Raw genomic sequence first — 20,473 nt, forward strand, 5'->3', positions numbered from 1 at the left:
CTGGTTCCCTGACTCCATTTAAGAAGAAACAGAGCAGTTTACATATATTGGGGAAGGTCAGGGAACCAGTCTAGCTGGCTTGTACCCGTTCGTAGGTGTGTAATCAATTGCAAACAAGTGCGATGGTCAACTGGGGCCAGTATTTGAAAAAAAGCCATTTTTTTCCAACGCTGATCGGCCGATACGCGTTGGAAATTGATACAAAAATACCACTTTTCTTGAAAATGACAGTATACCAGGTGCCATGATTTTACAGGATGCTTTACACTGTCATTCACTAACAGTCCAGCAAGGTATTTCAAAATGATTTGGAAGTTTTATTTTTTGATGTTTGCAAATGTTGTATTTTCCCTTTAAGTGTGATTGGTCACATTGAATGGCTTCTGTTTTCGCCCGTTTGGTGGTTATGTTTTACGTGATGATGTCTGGACTACGCACATTAACTCAACGGATCTGTTACGGGGATTAAAAGTAAAAAAAAATACTGAATATGAAGAAAATTATCCAAAGTAACTGTATAATTATCAATAATTAATCTTCAAACCTCGTCTTTTTCCTTGTTTAAAGTTTCAGCCAAAACGAGTTATGTTTTTTTCCCTTGTTTCATATCTTAGGACAGCAATATCGTGTGCTGATTATCAGTCCAGTGAGAACTCACAGCACATTGAACAAAGTCGACTTGACTGCAATTGCGTCGACAATTAGTCCAGCGAATCGCGCCGACGAAACCTTCGACTACGGCTTTCTGTCTGATCCCCGACTCCTCAACGCTGCATGTACGCGAGCACAATCTCTGCTGGTAGTTGTAGGTGATCCATCGACCTTGTGCTCAGTAGGTGATTGCTCTAAGATATGGCGAAGGTACTTGAAAGAGTGTGAAGAAAATGGCACTCTGTTCCCATTGGTGAGTTGCTTCCAATTTAATATCGAAAACATAATCATTCGGTCAATCGACCTACATTCCGTAGATAATGGGAATCCAAATATCACCATATCTCTGAACGATTAACTAGGACAAGTCAAACAACATTGATTAAAGCAAGCCTATTGGCGACAAACACCTCGAATTTTATTTTTATTTCAGAAAAAAAATATATTAATATCTCTCTTCTTTTTTATTCAAAAATGCAGGGAACCACAGTTGCAGAAATTCAGCACGAAATGGAAGCATCGAAGCAGCGTTTGAACCCTTGTGCCGCCGTCTTCAAACCTGCAGAATCATGGACCAGCACAACTCCTCCAACCGTGAATGAAGCTGATGACGAACCACCACTTGTACCAGAAGCTCCAGCTTCATCCGAGATTGATTCTTGGCTACCAGAGGACGACGACACAGTCCCAGATGGTATCATCCGGGAGCTACAAAGGCAGATCAATGAAGATCAGAGCATGTTGGAGGACACTGGTGCAATTCCAGAGGTGGTTGATGATCATGATGCCTACAGCCAAAGAAAGGGTCATGCTAAATCAAGAAGGAAATCTCATAAGTACAGGATGGTAGAAAAAAACGATCGCATCATTCTGGAATTCAGTTATGAAGACGAGTCGAAACGAGTGCGTGGTAAAAATAAAGTGGATGAGTTCGACTTCGACATGGGCTTGAAGAATGACGAGCATGATGAGAGGGCACGGAAGCAGGCGTATGAACGAGTGAAGGAACAACCAGACAAGTATAAGATCTGCTCCTTTCATTGCGAGGAATCGGGGCGCACGTATGCAGTTCCCCTGGATGAGGGTCTTGCTGGGAGGATTTCAATCACAAGTAAGAGGAGACGTGGAAGAGCTCTGAACCTAGACGAGGTTATAGTGGAAATATTCGACGACATCGATGAATCGGAGGTTGCAGAGAATGAGAAGAAAAAATGCTACGGGAAAGTCATCTGCATATGCAAGAGGGCTGCTAGATCTGCACTGATGACTGAGATTGTTTGTAGGCTTGATGAGCACATGAATAATTTGATGGTTCCAATTGATCGCACGCTCCCCAAGTTGTATGTATGGTCTCACAACCAAGAGAAGAGTGGAATGAAAAGTCACAAGTATGCGTCACCTGACTTCAGTTCCGTGTCTATTTACCAGTTCAAGGGTTCAGATGATTACATGCCATTTGTTCAAAATGTACAGGTGTCAAGGAAGGATCGGAAAGACAAGCTTTTTATTGTCCGATACCAGAAATGGCTTGCTGCTCTTCCTTACCCGCTTGGCGCTGTGACAGAAGAGCTTCCGATTGGAGATGACAGAGAGAAAGGGCTTCGTATCCTAAAGCTTATGCATGGTGTAAGGGATAATTGGAGGCCTAGTGTCATTGAGAAGGTCAACAAGCAGTTTCCATCTGATTGGACCATTCCTGAACAAGAAATCAAGGCGCGGTATGACGCTCGGAAGCAAATGGCCTTTACCATTGACCCACCAGAAAGTCAGGACCTTGATGATGCTTTGAGTGTAGAATTGGTAGGAGACAACTACCAAGTTGGAATTCACATCTCAGATGTATCCTACTTCGTCTCTAAAGACACAGCGGTAGATCAAGTGGCCAAGAGCAGGGCAACATCCTTCTACCCCCCTTTAGACAAGCCTGTCAACATGCTACCTGAAAGGATCAGCAATGGGCTGTGCAGTTTACTTCCAGATCAAGATAGACTTGCAATTACCATCTTAGCAATGCTAGATCAGGATGGCTCAGTTGTGGGTGAGGTAAAGCTCATGCGGTCCGTGGTTCGTTCTCGCAGGCGGCTGACGTACAACGATGTCGAGAATATCATCAGCAGCTCCACCAGCAACGAGGTAACGAGCCTTGGCACTGTAGAGGGAAAGATCTACGCTCTTAGTAATTTGGCTAATGCCAGAAGAAAAATTCGGCTGGGAGTTGGTCGGTTTGCTTTCTCGCATGATGCTGAAGAAGATGAGGTGCAACATCCACTGGCGCATTCTTTGGTAGAAGAAATGATGCTCCTTGCCAATCAGGCCGTGGCCATTTATCTTGTGAAGGTATATCCCGACTGCACTCCACTGAGGAAACAGCTTCCTCCAAGTACTGAAAATGTCAACGATTGGTTGGTCAAACACGGCAAAGACGTCACTAACAGTTTGGATCTGCAATCTAAGAATTTACCAGTCGATGGGTTAGACAACAGTCAGGGTCCAAGTGAGATGAGAGTATTAAAGGAAAAGTGGAACCAACTGCGAACGGCTACTGCTAGTGATGGAGCGCACGACCAAATTACAAGGATCACCGACTTGATCACCAGTGACGAAAATCACCCACAACTGGCCGCGGCAAAAACGAATTACTTCCGTATCCAAGAGCGTACTAGCTATATCAGCACTGGAGAACATCCAGACAGATCTAGGAGAGGTCATCACTCGCTGAACATGTCAGCCTACACTCACTTCACCTCACCGATTCGTAGGTACTTTGACCTCGTCGTACATCGCATGCTGATTGCTGCAATAAATGACGAGAAGGCTCGAGGTACTCTTCATCAGTCGGAGAGACCGTACACCGATGTCGAAATTGGGGCAGTAGCTCATCACTGTAACTACCAACACTCCAATTCCCGTGCATTTGAAAGGAAGGCCCTTGCCTTGCAACATGCACTGAGGCTCAGGGAAGGCCCTCGGTCGTTTGCGGCTTTCGTGAGTGAGATTTCTGACTCTAATTTGGATCTGTTGTATCCCTACAAAGGATTCCTTCCGTCAAGGTCCCCACTCAATCTTCTAAAACCGATCAGCAGGCCGGAAATCAGCGAAGACAACATGAGAATGGAGCTGCAGTGGAAGGAACGAGTCTATGAGTTGCACAGTCCGGGTACAATGGCGAGGCAAATTGCTGTTTCATCTCATTCACGGGAAACTGTATGCACACTGTACACTGAGACAGCTGTGGTAAGGGTTTCAACCGAAGATTGGCAGGAAATCCTGAACGGGGTTCAAGCCCAAAACATGTACATGATCAGTAAGGCCGTGAATGATGCTGACAGCATCCAACAACCTACCAGAGAACAAAAGAAACAAGAGAGGAGACGGAGACGAAAACACAACATCATCGAGGAAGTAACCTGCGAAACGTCAGACGCACAGAGGCCCTTACCCTTCGTCAACTTCAAGCGTAACTTTGAACGAGGTGACGTGGTGCAGGTTCAGCTGAATGCTACCATTCAAATGGGAGTTTTGATGCCCAGCCTTCAGCTGTTTTGCCTCACGCCAAATCTGAATCTGTGCACCGAACACCGTGCGAATGCCATAGAATGCTTCTCTCGGGTAGCGACACACCGTCCTCCTGCCAGGATAAAGAGCATTTCTAAATATCAGGCAGTGTGGTTACCAATTCTAAACATGATCTCAGCCTACGATGCTGTTCTTAGTGATGAGGCGAGTGTACTTCATGGCGTAGACATAAAGTGGAAATGCTCCCAGGAACATGACGATCAGCCAGTGAAGTTCAGTGGGACATTCGAACTTATGAAAATGGTCTGTCACCACCGCAATGTAAGACTACGCACCGGGGATTATCTGTGCATCCGCTACAGGGATGTACCCCTGGATCCCAAGACGAAGCACAGCATCCTGGAGCTTGGCAGCACATCTACTTCCAGTTCATCATTCACAGCAGACACAGATAAAACCACCTTCGTTGCCCACGTTGTCATTTCTGAAATTGAGGACATCAAGATCTGGACTGACGACTGGAAGCTGATCGTCCAAGTTTTGATGAATCAACGATCGGCACCATTTCCAGACGTCTTGCTTGGGTCTAAGAAGATCCCCGCAGGCACCATCGAGATAATACCGAAGTCCAGTTCAGATAGGTAAGTGCACGCATTCAAATTCAATTTGAACCCATATGAAAGATTACATTATCATAATTACATGTGTAAGACATCACTGTAAAATGAGTCAAAATGAAGTCAAAGTTAAAACATATTAATATGCTTACAGACGTCTTGAATCTGCAATGAAGAATTTGGATACAGCAGAAAAATTGACCAAGGACATATGTCTTCATAAGACACCGAAGGTTGACGACATAGGTATGTATAATATCACATGTTTGCATTTATCACCTGTGTTTATGTATCACTTAGCACAGATTTGGTACCAACTCATTGAAAACATGTTCTCAAAGGAATACCAAACCAGGAAAACAATACTCATTCCAAAATATTACCATTAGATCAAAGTACAAACTAAATGTATTGACTAATTCTCTTGGGAAAGTATGAGATTTTTTCCTGAAAGTCGTAATTTTCTAATGGCCTCATGAGAGGGTGATCCTTATTCTCCAATTCATTTCATAAATTGTATAGATATCGTGATGAAGAGGCTGTTGGAGCTTGGTGGACAGATCAGGTCGTTTGAAATCCGAGGTTCGCCATTCCCCGTTCCGAATGGACCTCAACAAGCTGCACTGAGACTCGCTCTACAGCAGCAATTCACCATTATCCAAGGCCCACCAGGTATGGAGGATATAGCCCATATCACCCACCATGTTTTAATCGTGCTGAATACAAAAAAGGCACCTCAATCTAGTGGTTGGTTCATCAATCTAGTGGTTGGTAAGTGATCCGACGGGGTATGACAACGAAAGACAGTGATGTGCTTGCTCGGGTTCAGCTTCCCTGATGAAATTGTGTTCCTAACGTTCCTTCGCCATATATTGTGTATAATGTTGATGTCGAGGAAACTTTTGTTTAAATATTGTAATTCAGTTGGACAGTTAACCTTGTCGAGTACGAGGTTTTAATATTATGTGAATGTATTTGTGAGTGCTCAAAAGATGGTTCAAGTAAAAAAATTGCAGGATTTGCTATCACGATTTGCACAGTGATTTTTTTCTGTGCTTTATCCAAGTGCTTTAATGTATCATTTGGGATGGACCAATCTTCCGTTTTTTTATGATCTTAGGGGACATCTGCTATTAAGTCAAGTTATCTTACTTTTAAGTTCGTCCTGTCTTTCTTGAAGCGGTCTTACTCTTTGTTTTTCACCTGTTCTTTTTTGCAGGCACGGGCAAGACAATAACTGGTGCCCATCTGACCTTTTTCTTCACGGAAGTGAACAAGCAGCTACCTAATTCGGGCAGGGGACCACCGCAAGTCCTCTACTGTGGACCATCCAACAAATCCGTCGATGTTGTTGCCCGTAAGTTAATGAAAAATTGAACTGTTCATTTGGGAAACTGTATGCTATCACAAGACGGAACTATCACGTCACTTATATTGCCCTCTTCTGCAATTTTTACACATCTTTCCATAGGTTTTCCTTCTGCAGCTATAAGGTCATGCCACAGTGACGTAGATTTCTTTACCATTTCTATCCTTCGTAATTCAGACTATATCCTAAGACTTGGGATACCGGCCGTCCGAGTGTACAACCACTTGGTGGAACAGCAGGACTTTCCAGTTTCCGGACACACTTACGGATCCAGTAAGATTGGGAATGCTCAAGAAGCCAAGATGGACCCTGATCTGCGGCACATCTCATTGCATCATCTCATCAGGCAGAAATCAAACTCGTACAGCCCAATCATCCGAAACTATGACCGGATATTCCAGACACCGCACTACAAGATCAGTTTCTCTGAACTGCTGCAGTACAGAAGGACAGTTCAAGCGGCCGAGGTTAGATTTGAGCAATGAAAATCACACATTTTTCATTTCACTCTCGTAAACCTCAATTTGTAACAAGCCAGATAAAAGTGCCCATCACTGTTGCTCTCGTGTTCATCAGTTGTACCCAGTGGTGAAATTTGGGGTGATGTATATTTTGCATTGAGATGAGCAGGTTTGGTGTTGTGAGGTTTACTGCGCATAAGGTGTGATATTGGGCAGCTTATAACTCCGTGATGTAAAAAGGTGATGTGGTACGTTGAATTAAGTGCGATAAGGTATTAGCGCCAGTAAAAATGGTTCGGTTGTGTTATTCATAGGAAGAAGAGTTGAAAAACTGCAAAGTGGTTCTTTGCACATGCAACGAGGGTGGCAGCGGACGCATTCAAAAATGTGTGAATGTGATCCAGTGCATAATTGACGAGGCTGGGATGTGCAACGAACCAGAAACCCTGATACCACTGGTGGGTACCGTCAAGAAGGTAGAGCAACCCAGCGCCGTCCTCAAGAAAGTAAGGCATTCCCCACGACAGGTTGTTCTGATTGGGGACCACAAACAACTGAGGTGAGTCATGAGGTGGTGCAACAAACCAAAAAACATCACATTTCCATCTGGATTACAACGACCAGCTCTTCTATTTTATTGGCCTACTAAACGTTGATTACATTTATCCTGTAATCATCAGAGTGGAGATGCAGAATGCAAATTAGTGGTCATGGGAAATAAGTATTAGTCTGGTAGTTTGGTAGAGATTTTCCCTTTTGATTTGCGATCCTGAATCCATCGGTCGAAGCCATTATTAAAAAAAAGTTGCAATAAGTGTCAGGAGGACAGTATGCGTAAGTGACAGTTTTCTAGCCAAAGTGGATCGTGGTTGGAAATGGGAAAACCTTTACAGAAAAAATGGAATTGATAAATATTTTACCACAAAGGCGTAGAGATAATTATTGTATCACGGCTTTGGTTGCAGACCCATCATCCAGGAAAGGACTGCTGTTGAGCTCGGTATGGAGATATCACTGCTAGAGAAATACGAAGAGGAAGCCACTATGCTGACCATTCAGTATCGCATGGTGAGTTCAAATTTGTACAGTGACCCTCACATTTGGACAGAAACATATTTCTCCTTCAAGTCCTAGGTCTTTTAGGTCTACCTACAACTTACAAGGTTTAATTAAAAAGGTATTAAAACTTGCCCCTTCTTACCTTGCTCTTGCATAACACAATATTTTCTCCATAGCACGAGTCCATCTGTGCGTTCCCCTCCGAGACTTTTTACAGTGGTAAGCTGAAAACAGCCGAGACTGTGAAGAAAAGAGAGCCACGTCTTGGGATGATATGGCCGGGTGGCCAGAATCACCCGCTGGTCTTCTGCCATCACGTCGGGGTTGAAGAGGTCCAGAGTGTACGGACTGGGGAAGGCAATGAACAGTCTCGGGCAAATCCCAAGGAGGTCCAGCATGTGGTGAGCTATACCCATGGTTTAACATTTGATGAAATGATTTGCCTTTGACTGCTAAGATAAGCGTTGTGTCTACTGGTCCCAGGGGCAAGCCTGTAGTACTCTTTGTACAAACTACCTGACTTACTGACTTACTGACCGATTGACTGATGACTGACCGATTGTCATTGTGAATTAGACTTGCCTAAATCACTCACTGACTGACTGTCGCTTGTGGGTTAGACTGGTTACCTTTCTCACTCACCGACACTTGTGATTTGAACTTGTTAAGTCCCTCACTGACTAACTGTCACTTTTGAATTTGACTGGTAATCTATCTCTTTATATTTATCTGTAATATGTCTTCATGGATCATAAGCAATTTTCAAAAAACGTGTTTTACAAAAAAAAAATGAATGCAAACGTAGGCGTTTGGGATACTCTAGATTGGTTTCGTACATTCTGTGATTAGCCCAGTTTGGATGTTGTCTTCATTGTATTACGATATTCCTTTATAATGTAGCGTGGTAAGGGAAGTTAGCTTAGCTTATTCTAAGATGAACGTTGGTCATGCACACTGTTGAAACGATGTATCTATCACCTGTTCCGAAAAATGCATTTGAGACCTCAAAGAAATATGCCTATTTGGCATTCAAAACCGTAAAGGTGGTACTATCGATGAAATACTGTTCTTACTGTAGTCTGTACGATATACTTCGTTGATAGATCCGCATAGCGTCAGTAATGGTGAATCGTCTGGGTGTCAAACAAGACAGGCTGGTTGTCTTGACCCAATACCGCCTTCAGAGGGCGCTGATCGAGAAGGAGCTGGCAGACACCGGCCTGGGAAACATTGCAGTCAGCACAGTCATCACAAGTCAAGGTAGGCTAAGATTATAACTAACGAATTGCGAGACAGTTAATATATTAGTAATATAAATATCGGTAGTCCGATTATGGTGAATAGTAACTTTAAGAATCCTGTCGTCCAAGTCTCCATTGCCAAGAATACGACGAGACGAAGGCCATTGCAGTCATGACAGGGAGCTCAAATAGAATTGATGTCAACTTGTGGGGCTTGAGGTAGACGAGAGAAGGTGACCTTTTTACCTCAATGACCTACTGAGCAATCGAGATCTTGCCGGCGTCAACATGAACACCTATTTTTTTATACGAAAAAAAGATCCGTTTTGGCAATGATCTTCTGTTCAATACGTGTACTTGCTCACTTTATCAGGTAGAGAATGGGATTACGTGATCTTGTCCACCGTCAGATCACTGCCGAAGGTGGAGATTGATGAGAAACCATCAGCTTCATGGAAGAAACGCAACCTGGGCTTCATCTGTGACGAGAATCAAACCAATGTCGCCCTCACGCGGTCCCGAATGGGTTTGATTATACTTGGTGAGTGATAAATTCATGTGTGCGTTCATCATTTTCCTAGCAGTCTCGCTCAAAAAATGATGTCGCATATTAACAGGACGGCTGTTTACTGCCACGTCTTTAGACAGTGAGCTATGACATAATTGAAAGGCAATGCACCTTTAAGTTGCGATCCCCGTGCTCATCAACAAATCCGATTTTTTTAAAGAGAGTTTCAATTTGTGCGTTTAATTCTAACCGAAATTCTCATTTTCGCCAGGTTTTTTTTGCACGTTTTTAAAGATTGATGCAAAGTGCCATACTGTGAGATTTCTTTGTTGAAACATTTCGTAACTCGCTCCCCGGTAATACATGTACTACCAAATCATCTATATTCTCATCTCAAACTATTGAACATTGTTTAGAGTAACTTATGGAGACACTTTCAGTATGTCTGACATTAGGGAAACACTGGTCATTAGGGGGACATTTGAATATCTTCTTAATGATTTAACTACCATTTCTAGAGGGAAAATTGTATGGTCGAGAACTTTACGATTCCTTCGTGAATGGTAGAATTGAACAATTTGGGGAGGGGCAAGTTTTTATGAAGGGATTCCGTTGGTTTTTTTGTGCACAAGTCTATGGGAATGCCTCCCTATATAGAAACCATTCTTTATACTTACTCCTCCTATCACAGGGTGTTATTATTTTTTTTTTCAGGAAACGAATTTCTCCTGACCGTTGACAAAACATGGGAGAAGCTGCTGACCCATTACCACCACAAGGAAGCTGTGGTTTATGCCGAGAACTTCCTAAAACATTACTAGTAAAGACTGTGACAGCACTTTCTTGCTAGTTGATCGAGAAGTATAAGATGAATCTAAAAGTGTGGCTAGACGTCAAGTGAATCCATCTTAGTGGGCAAGGTTAGAGCTGAGGTAGCCCATTATTAAATGAACTGAAATATAATCTCAGTTATAGTATTGTGTAAATTGAAATCAATTCAATACAACTCGCTAATTGACGAGTTGTGATTATTCAGTTGTAGTTATTAATGATATCTGTTTTATGCTAATTCCTTAATAATATGCATCAATGCTTTCCATAATTAACAGTCTCTTGTGTTATTAAATAAACATCAAATAAAACAGATGTAATATATTGATCTCAAAAATAGGCCTGCTAAACTAAAGGTCAATCGAATGAAATTGTCATTGTTTCAAGAAAGTGTGAACAAGGCACATTTACTACGTTTTCTATTACAAAGTCGTACAAATATTTGTATTACTATTACATCATGTGTACAAATTAATTAATACTATCAAAATAATATATATATACTTCAGGTGATGGTATTGTATCCATTGTCGGTTTCATTGTTTGTTTCAGTTACAAGATTACACCATCTCTATCCAAGAACAGGGGTGGTATAGGCCTATGCAATTTTGTTAAGGCCGGGACTAAACTTTACTACTCATATCTCCGGACATCGTGATAATCACATTTCAAACAAAAGTTTGTTGGAAAATTAAAATCCTGTTGGAAAATTTGTTGCTGCAGTAAAACCTCAATATATTTTTGCTGAGAATCAAAGAACATTTTTTTGCTTAAATCAAAGAACTATTTGATTTAAAATGATACCATGCATTCCAGATGACAGTTTTGTAACTTTGATGTATATTTTCACGTATTACTCTCACGTATTATTCACGGAAGTATATAACGTATTTAGAAATGAAATACATGTATTACGAATAGTAGAAGGAAAAAAATATAAACCTTATTCTTTAGAGCTTAATATACGAAACTGCTATATCAACCTTGAGTGACAGAATTATCACAGTTAGATTTACTAAAATATTTTATTGCCAAAACAATGAGTTATTTGGAGGAGTTTTTGTGCAGGCACAAATATTAAGAACAATGGAAAAGAACTGCCCTAAAAGATGAATTTTTAATGGTCTGTTCATCTAAAGTTACGACTGTGCTCACATTTCTAAACGTTTGCCATATAAATATGACCCAGAATATACATTGTGAAGAAAAAGGGACTGTGCTTATTAACAGTAAATAAGCTCAGATGCCATAGTAAAGATCCGTCATGCTCGTGCTACACAGAATTATTGTTAATTTGAAGCTACAATTTAGAGCATGAATGTATATCGACCAAACAATATCCGTAATCAGAGCTTTGTTATAAATGCTTTAACTTGAAATAAAAGAAACTTGTTGGCAATCAATGTGTATAGCCTAGGTCGGTAATCAGATGCCGGACTGCCTCCGAATCCTTGGCTCCACTGCCACTTGTAGAAAACCACCCCTGATTTTTTTAACATTGAAATATGGACTGATCTGCAACTAGATTGTTTAGTTTTCAAGCACATACCTCATTACATTGGGACCAAGACAGAGGCAGAGGCAAACAAAGGCAGTCTTGTATGTGCAGTGGCGTACGTAGGGGGGCACCCCCTCCCCTTAGACCCCTCCCCCAGGACGGCGATCCGTATCCACCTAAGTGCCCCCCCCCCCCCATCAAATGCTGGTGCCCCCCTGTGCCCCCCCAGACTGAAAAGTCTGGTGACGCCACTGTGTATGTGCCCCACCCTTTTGATTTATATTGTGACGATCAAGTTCATCCAGACTTTTTCGGCAGAGACATGGCGAGGGGTTTACTTGTCTCCCTTGGAATAAAAAAGGCGGGGGGGGGGGATTAAAAAGAATGAAGTATAAAATGTATCGCAGAAAAGAAGTTAGTTTAAACCGATACTATAAGCGTTATTTTTTTTGTATTTTTGAATAATTGAAACTTCTGGAAAGGGGCCCGCTGCTTTGTACACAACATAATTTACATGAACACATTTTCAAAAGCACCCCAAGCATCAAATGATGCCCGTCTCTTACCCCCACCCCCCCCCCCCCCGGCCACACATACACACACTCACCCATCCTAGGTTTTGTTTTTCTCTTTCGGGCCGGTAAGCGCTTTGCGCCCCCCCCCCCCCGGAAAATATATTGTACCCCTATATCGAAGCTGTAGATTCCAGTTTAATATCACGGGTCGTTCGCTCCATGCATGAGCATGATCAAATCGTTCATAATGATGAGCAAAAGTTGTCCCCTAGTTTGAATATTAAAAGCCCAAGACAGGGCTTCTGGGATAATATGACGACAGGCACAAAGCCCTGGTTTCACAACTTGCACAAAGGCCCATGACCGGACACTCGATCTCAGTTTTTGTTCCGATCGCATGCATTGTGCATTGCTTACGTCACAGATCGGCATATGCTTAGCTGGGGGGGGGGGGGATTTATTTACCCATCCTCTCCCGAGACGTAATACTCCTGAAAATACAAGGGAGCTAGCAGCTAGTTTTCTTGTCGCCTTCAACTCTTGGAACGATAAAGAACTGGTTCTTACATCTGCAAGATCCAACCCACCTTCAATGAAGTACATGAAGGTCGTCACACACTAGTGGCCCAAGAAAATCAGGAAAGCCCACAACTTAAAACTTAAACCAGGCCGGAATATAAAACTTCGCAACAGGAAGGGTTGACGACATACGTCAAAATCAACTTTCGCTCTGGAACTGTCAACCTGGTAGTTGGTGACAAGACTGTCAGCTCTTCAAAGGCATGGGCCCTGAAAGACTAATGGACGGTATTATATATCTAATTATTTGTTTTCTCATTTTTCATCAACACTAGGGTGCCCGTTACTACTCATTCATACAGGTTTATTTTAGACTCATTATGGATTTCTTTCAAAATAAGGATAGACTGCTGTTGTTTTTGTGTTGCTTTACCATTAAAGGGAAGATACAACATTTGCAAACATCAAAAAACGAAAAATCAAAAAACGATCAAATAAAAAAAAATCTAAAAACGATCAAATTATCACGAAATGCCTTACTGAATTGTCAGGGATTGACAGTCTAAAGCATCCTATAAAATCGTGGCTCCTGGTGTGCTGACATTTTCAAGAAAAACTGTATTTTTCCAACGCTGGTCGGCCGACCAGCGTTGGAAAAAAAACTGGCTTTTATTCAAAAGCTGCTCCTATTTTTTCATATAGTTATTCCGCATTTTCTTTGCAATAGATTACACACCTGTGAAGGGGTACTAACCTGCTAGAGTGATTCTTTGACCTTACAATTCCCCAAAGTCTTTACGTTTCTCCGTTTCATCTTAAGTGGGGTCTGGGAACCAGACTATGAAAATGATTGGTTTTCTTCGTTTTTCCAGCATCTTCAAGCCCAAAACGTGAAACCAGTCAGTATAGCAGTATTTGCTATAAAGGGAATGTACAGCAATTGCTTTTGCTGCAATTTTCAGAAATAAATGGATTTGGAGGATTAGTATGTTATAGCAAATATTGTTAAACTGACTCGTTTCACGTTTTGGGCTTGAAGATGCTGGAAAAACCAAGAAAAACATCTTGTTCATGTAGTTTGGTTCCCTGACCCCACTGAAGATGAAACGGTGCAGTTTGTCGACTTTGGAGAATTGTCAGGTCAGAGAATCAGTCCGGCAGGCTTGTACAGGTGTGTATAATCAATTGCAATGAAACTGCGGAAAAACTAATTATGAAAAATTCTGGTTGGCCGACCAGCGTTCATATTTCACTGATCCACGTGTTCTGTGTAATTATTATAAAAACAGTTGACGCTTTCAATAGAACTAGTGTCATAGACCCCACATAATATCCCCGAGTCACTGAAGCCCAGCTGTTGCTGCTTAAAGGGAATGTACAACATTTGCTTTTGCTTCAATTTTCAGAAATAGGTGGATTTGGAGGATTAATATATGTTATAGAAAATATTGGTAAACTGACTTGTCTCACGTTTTGGGCTTGTAGATGCTGGAAAAACCCAGAAAACCTATCATGTTTTGTAGTCTGGTTCCCCGACCCCACTTAAGATGAAACGGAGCAATTAATACACTTTGGGGAATTGTAAGGTCAGAGAATGAATCAGTCTAGCAGGCTTGTACCCCTTCAGAGGTGCGTAATCAATTGCAAAGAAAAGTCGGAGTAACTAAATATGAAAAATTCAGAATTTTTTTTGAAAAAAGCCAGTTTTCTCCAACGCTTGTCGGCTGACCAGCGTTGGAAAAATACAGGTTTTCTGGAAAATGTCAGCACACCAGGAGCCACGATTTTAAAGGATGCTTTAGACTGTCAGTCCCTAACAATTCAGTAAGGTATTTCGTGATAATTTGATCATTTCGTTTTTTGATGTTTGCAAATGTTCTATTTTCCCTTTCACCTTTTCCAGAACTAGACCCACGGTTTTGGTAGAGCGTTTGTCCTAACTAAACAAAATTCACCCGAAGAATCCAATCAAAGAAGAATTTAGTAATCGGCGAACATTAACTGGTCAATGTAAATATATCCTAGAAAATCAAAGGATTATTTTTATGTACACATTATTGTATTCCACTGCGTAATATAATTTTCAAAAATATGAAAACATAAAATACTAATGCAATATGAAAAAAATATGAAAACATGAGCTGTGCGAACAAAAAAGTATTTCATTAAAAAAACTACAAGACGTGAGAACCCCTTTAAACGCACTTCCGCTAAGGCCAGAAATAGTTCGTTAACCTTGTATTACATGCTCGCAAGTATTTTACGAAAAAGTATTGCACCATTACCAAGTACAGTGTTACCAGACACTGCAGTGTTGCACAATAGGGGGCCTGCATGTATGTCTGCATGTGCATGTTTCTTTCTGTCCCAAAACATTGATTCACCATGTTGGCACGTGAGAAACAGTCACCGAAAAGAGTGGTTCACTAAGCAGGATTGCACAACTTTCTGAGCCATTGGGCTCAACCCAAAATATTTACCTTTCCACAAGTGAGGTGCATGTCTGTTGTCGGTAGCGTATCGGCGTATGCAGGTTTTGAGTCTGGGGGAGGGGCCATGAAAATGGGTAGTTTTTCTGGGAAAATGGTAAAACGCGGGGAAAGTATTACTCCGTTTTGAAGCGGTTGCATGTGCTGGCGCTCAGGGGAGACTTGTAGAACCCCCCGGATACGTCACTCTCTGTTGTTTTCCAAGACAGGAAACAACTTGTCGATGTCCACTACGTGAGGAAGAGGAAGAGAAAGAGGGAATTAGGATCAAAATTAATAAATGTGCAAAATGAATTTTTTTTTATGAATTCTGAATTATTATGGATTCCTATGACTCGATCTGCAAAGTGGATGTCAATTTCGGTAAATACAAAAAAATTAGATTAGCCTTGTGAAGCTGGTCCCAGAGCACACACAATTCGAATCAATTGGTTTGGAATGGCTAACAAGTTCGTAAACTTGATGGAAATGAACAGAAAAAAATCAACTTTTGTCATACGCACGGAGACTTTACTGCTGCATTACATGCATGAGTAGGCAAGCCCTCGTAAAGCTTCTTCCAGACAAACGTAAGTCAAGTGACAGTGACATCCAATGAGTGGGTCAGTACGTCAGTCAGTCAGTCAGTCAGGTGCAAAGAGGACCGACAGGCTCCGTAGGACCAGCAGCAGTCACTATATGCCTATACGTAAGCTTGTCTTGTACTGACCAAACACCGACTCGTCTAAATCCTCCAAACTACAAAAAGCATCCAATGGGGGTATCGAACTCGCACCATCGGATTTGTAATCCAATGAAGTATACATGACACTACACCAGTGACTCGATCGATGGGGTAGTTTTAAACATTATACTTTTGCATATATAGTTTTACACGGGCTAAATGCAACAGACAAAGAGGTCAAAATGATGAACTGTTTAAAATTTCCATTTTTTTCGGTTAAAAAAAAGAAAAAAGAGGCGGCCTCCAAAAAGGAAACTGGTGTGGACGCTTAAAGTTTTTATTTGGCCCTTACCAAGTTCGGCTTTAGTCTTGTGAAAACTTTTGAAGAAGCATTTTGTCATTTTCAGTATTAAAGAAATGACCACAAATGACCACAACGTGACTTCCCCCACCTCCCCCCCAAAAGAGAAGTGACTGCCTGTCGATGAAGATCCTGTCCAAATTTGACTGAAATCCGCCAAAGTGTTTGGAAGATGTAGCATTTTAAAGGCCAATTCGGTAGAAAGAAGAGGAAGATACGTGTCAGCAGCGCCAGTATTATCAGCCGGTGCCGTAACACACGTTGTATGGCTGTATTCTCGTAAAATATCGCTTCCACGATCTATTACTAACACCTGATAGGGTTCAAGTACTACGATCGCGCTGTTTCACAATCGTGGTCGTATTTCTCTGAACCTGACCTGCAGACATGTCATGACTTGTCGAACAATGCATATACGCAACATGCAATTTCTCATGCGGGGATTTTTTGGGATGAGAAGAATCCACATTAATAAAAAGATCAGCAGACTGGAGGATATTTGAAAAGCGTTTGCATGCTGCAATGCTTTCATCATCGGGTAATTTTGGTTTACATAGAGTGCGTTCGATTACTTCCGCCGCGTTTACTCCTGCAAGCGCCAGAGCGCTCTCTCACGTGACTTAATTCTCGCTCTTATTCGAGCCTGGCCCAAGTAACCGACTGGCGCCGAGCCGGTTACTTGGGTAAGTATTCCATGATAGGCCATGTAATAAACATGGCTGCCAACGTGACGTCCGGTGAGCGACTAATGGAGATCAATATGGACACCCATTGATCTCCATTATAGATCAATATGGGGCCTCACTCAGGCCGTGTCCAAAACGGGCTTCCAGAGCTACGGCTACATCTAGTGTCAGCGCGTCCCCGCGTATTTTCAATGGGTGCGGACCTAGACCTAGCTCTAGACAGTGTCATGTCCAGTGGCGTAGCCAGGAATTTTTTAGTCGGGGGGGGGGGGCGCTGGGGGGGGGGGGGGGCCTGGAACATTTCATGGGGGGGGGGGGCGTCATGTAGATCAATGATAATTTTTTTAGAAACTCAAAATCTCAGTGAGGGGGGGGGGGGGGCGACTGGGGGGGGGCGACAAGGTTTCATGGCTGTCGCCCCCCCCCCACTCCCCCCTCCCCGTGGCTACGCCACTGGTCATGTCAAAGTTCAACTGTCCAGCTCTTACACGAAACTTTACCCGATCGCGTTTATTTAGCTCCACTGCGCATGTCTGTCATCACGCGAGGAGCCAGGCGCGAGTAAGCTGGGGGAAGTAATCGAACGCACTCATAGAGTTCTCCAAATCTCTACTCTACTGTGCGAATGGAGGAACTTGACATCTTCAGGGCCGATCCGATTGATTTTCGGTGCACTTTTGTTATTAGGTATTGCTTAGATTAGCGCATAATTCGTCTGACTGCCTGCTTGGCGACCCGCTCACCCATGTGATATTACCATCATTAAGTGATTAAGACTGGTAACTATATAACAGTAAATGGGTGCCTTTTTGAAAATTTGTATCAGGTCATAAATCCTTATCCAAAATATTGTTAATCATATACCAATCACATACTTCAACTTGTTTCAGTACATGTCAGCAATCGACATACTCTATTGTTATCGACAGGATATGAACGATAAGCGCAAACACAAAAACACGCGGCTACACGCCCACAATGAACGTGGGTCTGTATTAAGAACTATGCATGTCTATTGTCAAGAGTCAGCTACAAGGCCGTACGTCATCGAACAATGCACACACGCAACATGTAAATATTTCTCATGATGCTGGGAATTTTGGAGGATGAGAAATATCCTACCCTCATAATGGATACATCCTTATTCCAAGGGCCAATTACACATGTAAGCTTATGTTGCAAACTTGCAATGTTTCAGAGAAAAGTAGAGATTTATTGCAAGGTTTCAAGTGTGTTTTTGTTCATGTTTCGAAAATGTCAAAATGTATGACTCTTTCATCTGCACGACAAAGGGCGCATGCGCACCAATTCATTAAATTAGCGCTGCGTCACATGCAAAACAACAAGCATGGGCGAAATTTGTCATGGGGGAAATCCCTTATACGCAATCCAGTTTTATAGCGCTGCAGCACATTCAAAACAACAATCATAGGCGAAATTTGTCATGGGGGAAATCCCTTATAGTTATACGCAATCCAGTTTTATAAAATGCGTAGCGAAATTCTATGCGTTTCAGAGTACAGACCAGTCGTACATGTACATGTATTGGATTGCTTTCTCTGTTGACTCAAGCACAAGGTGCCAAACTGCTTGCAAGTGGCTCCGTAACATTTAAAACCACCTTTGTAGCTGCGTTCAGAAAATGGGTCTGCCCAAGAAAAGCCAATCAAGTAGAGCTAATCTGGCGACCGGTCCGGTTACGAGCTATTTCTTGATTGTTTGAGCCTCTACAAACGGACATTTAGGTAAGCTATTATAACCATGTAATTTGACAACTAGGGGCCTATATCATGACCAGATGTAAAATGTATTTTAAGCTACATTGTACAATGTTATTTTGTAGAAAGCCGTGGCATTTTCGCTTGACTATAAAACTGAGCTTTCCAGGCTGAATACCTATAATATATTGATTAATAGTTAAGTCAGTGAAATGAATGAATAATTACCTCTTTGGCCCTTTTCTTTGATTATAAAGCAATCCAGATTCGCACGCGTTGTATATAATGACCCATCCATTTTCATGTATTTTTAGGCCTTCGAAAGATTAATAATAATAATGGATACTTATTTAGCGCTTTTAACTAAAGATCAAAGCCCTTTAATTATTATTAATACCCCTGATCACTGGGCCAACATCCAAAGACAATCTCAGTCCCAGGCTAGTGGGTATACAGCCTGATGCTGTCATTTCGGCGCAAAGCGGCTGATACAGCTTTTTATTAAAGATGTCGAATGTCAGTAATTTTTAATTCTTACTATTTTATTGCTTTTTTGTCCATTTTTTCCCGTGTGTTTTATTTGTTTGTTTTGAAACTGTTTCAATTTTTAATCTTCAGTGTATATGCATATCCAGCCTTTTATGTTTGTCTTTTGTTTGTCTTTGCTCCTTTGTTTACTTTTTTGTTGGTAGCGTTTTTTTTTTTTTTTTTCTGTGTGCTTGGGTCTGTCCTTTTTGTGCACATGCATGTCCTGCCGTATGTATTTGTGTCCTGTTTGTCTTTGCTGCCATTGTCGGCCTTTTGCTCACTGTTCTCTTTGTGTGTTTATAAAGATCTGTGTGCTTGGATCCGTCAATTTTACCCCCAAATGCATATATTGACTTGTTTGTGTTTTTTCTTACCTTTTTTATTTACAAATAATGAAGTTTGTTTGCTTGTTTGTTATGCTCTGTGTGCTTGTGTGTCTGACTGTTCGTCGTGTTTTTGTTTGTTTTTTTGTTCGTTTGTTTCTGTGTCTTGTGTAAAAATTGTACTGTAGTGGGAAAGCCTCTCGATAAGCTTCTTATGTGCTAAGTTTTTTAGGCAATCCATCAGAGCCCAATTCCTTAGGCTCTTTTAACCACAGAATTCCGCGCTTACGACCACAAATTTTGTGCTAACCGCGCTAGCAGAAAAATTCTGTGCTAACCCGTAAGCACAGAATCCTTAGTTATGGGATATAGCAAAAATTCCTCGCTATGGCGTGGAATACGCTTACCGTAAGCACAGAATTTTCTGCTATAGTAAGCAGGCATTTTTCGGTAACGGTAAGCAGAGCCAAGAAAATGGGCCCAGCAGCAGGCCTACATAATATTGCACAATTTGTTCAGTGTTTTTGATGTTTTTGTTTGGGGGGGTGTATTTTAGTTTCTTGTATCTTAGCTTTTGTAGTTTGTTCTTTTGTTGTGACTTTTATGCAATGAATTTGTAAACTGTCATATATTTTAATTGTCTTATAATTTATTTGCCTGAGAAAAAATGTAATAAATAATAAATACATAAATAAAAAAATCAGTCACAATACCCATCTTTGCCCAAAAGGCACCGATTTGCTCCTAGGTGTGGAGAAGCAATGAGTGACAATGTGTCTTGCCCAATGACACACGTAGGGTTGCAAAGGGGTGGAAAGTTTCCGGGAATTTTCGAAAGTTTCCCGGAAAGTTTCTAGGAATTTTGAAGGGCTCGGGAATTTTTGGAATTTTCAAATATTGGCATTTATTATGTTTAACA

General features: G+C 41.6%; 2 protein-coding genes across 2 annotated transcripts in view; both read left to right on the forward strand.

Annotated features, from left to right (window-relative positions):
• The window catches only part of LOC119722658 (helicase with zinc finger domain 2-like), a 34,807-nt gene extending 23,155 nt beyond the window's left edge, over positions 1-11,652 (forward strand). The window contains 12 exon segments of the mRNA XM_038192891.1: positions 615-904; positions 1,132-4,808; positions 4,939-5,030; positions 5,307-5,456; positions 6,004-6,141; positions 6,331-6,620; positions 6,929-7,173; positions 7,580-7,682; positions 7,850-8,074; positions 8,777-8,933; positions 9,288-9,455; positions 10,137-11,652. Coding sequence (XP_038048819.1) covers positions 615-904; positions 1,132-4,808; positions 4,939-5,030; positions 5,307-5,456; positions 6,004-6,141; positions 6,331-6,620; positions 6,929-7,173; positions 7,580-7,682; positions 7,850-8,074; positions 8,777-8,933; positions 9,288-9,455; positions 10,137-10,243 — 5,642 coding nt within the window. The 3' untranslated portion in view covers positions 10,244-11,652.
• A 1,236-nt stretch (positions 11,653-12,888) lies between these two features.
• Positions 12,889-20,473, forward strand: part of LOC119723184 (helicase with zinc finger domain 2-like) — a 44,972-nt gene continuing 37,387 nt past the window's right edge. Inside the window, exon 1 of the mRNA XM_038193743.1 lies at positions 12,889-13,073. The gene's annotated coding sequence lies outside the window, so the exon portion shown is untranslated. The remainder of the gene's footprint in view (positions 13,074-20,473) is intronic.

This window comes from Patiria miniata, unplaced genomic scaffold, assembly GCF_015706575.1.
Source record: "Patiria miniata isolate m_02_andy unplaced genomic scaffold, ASM1570657v1 HiC_scaffold_16, whole genome shotgun sequence".
NCBI classification, from domain to species: domain Eukaryota; kingdom Metazoa; phylum Echinodermata; class Asteroidea; order Valvatida; family Asterinidae; genus Patiria; species Patiria miniata.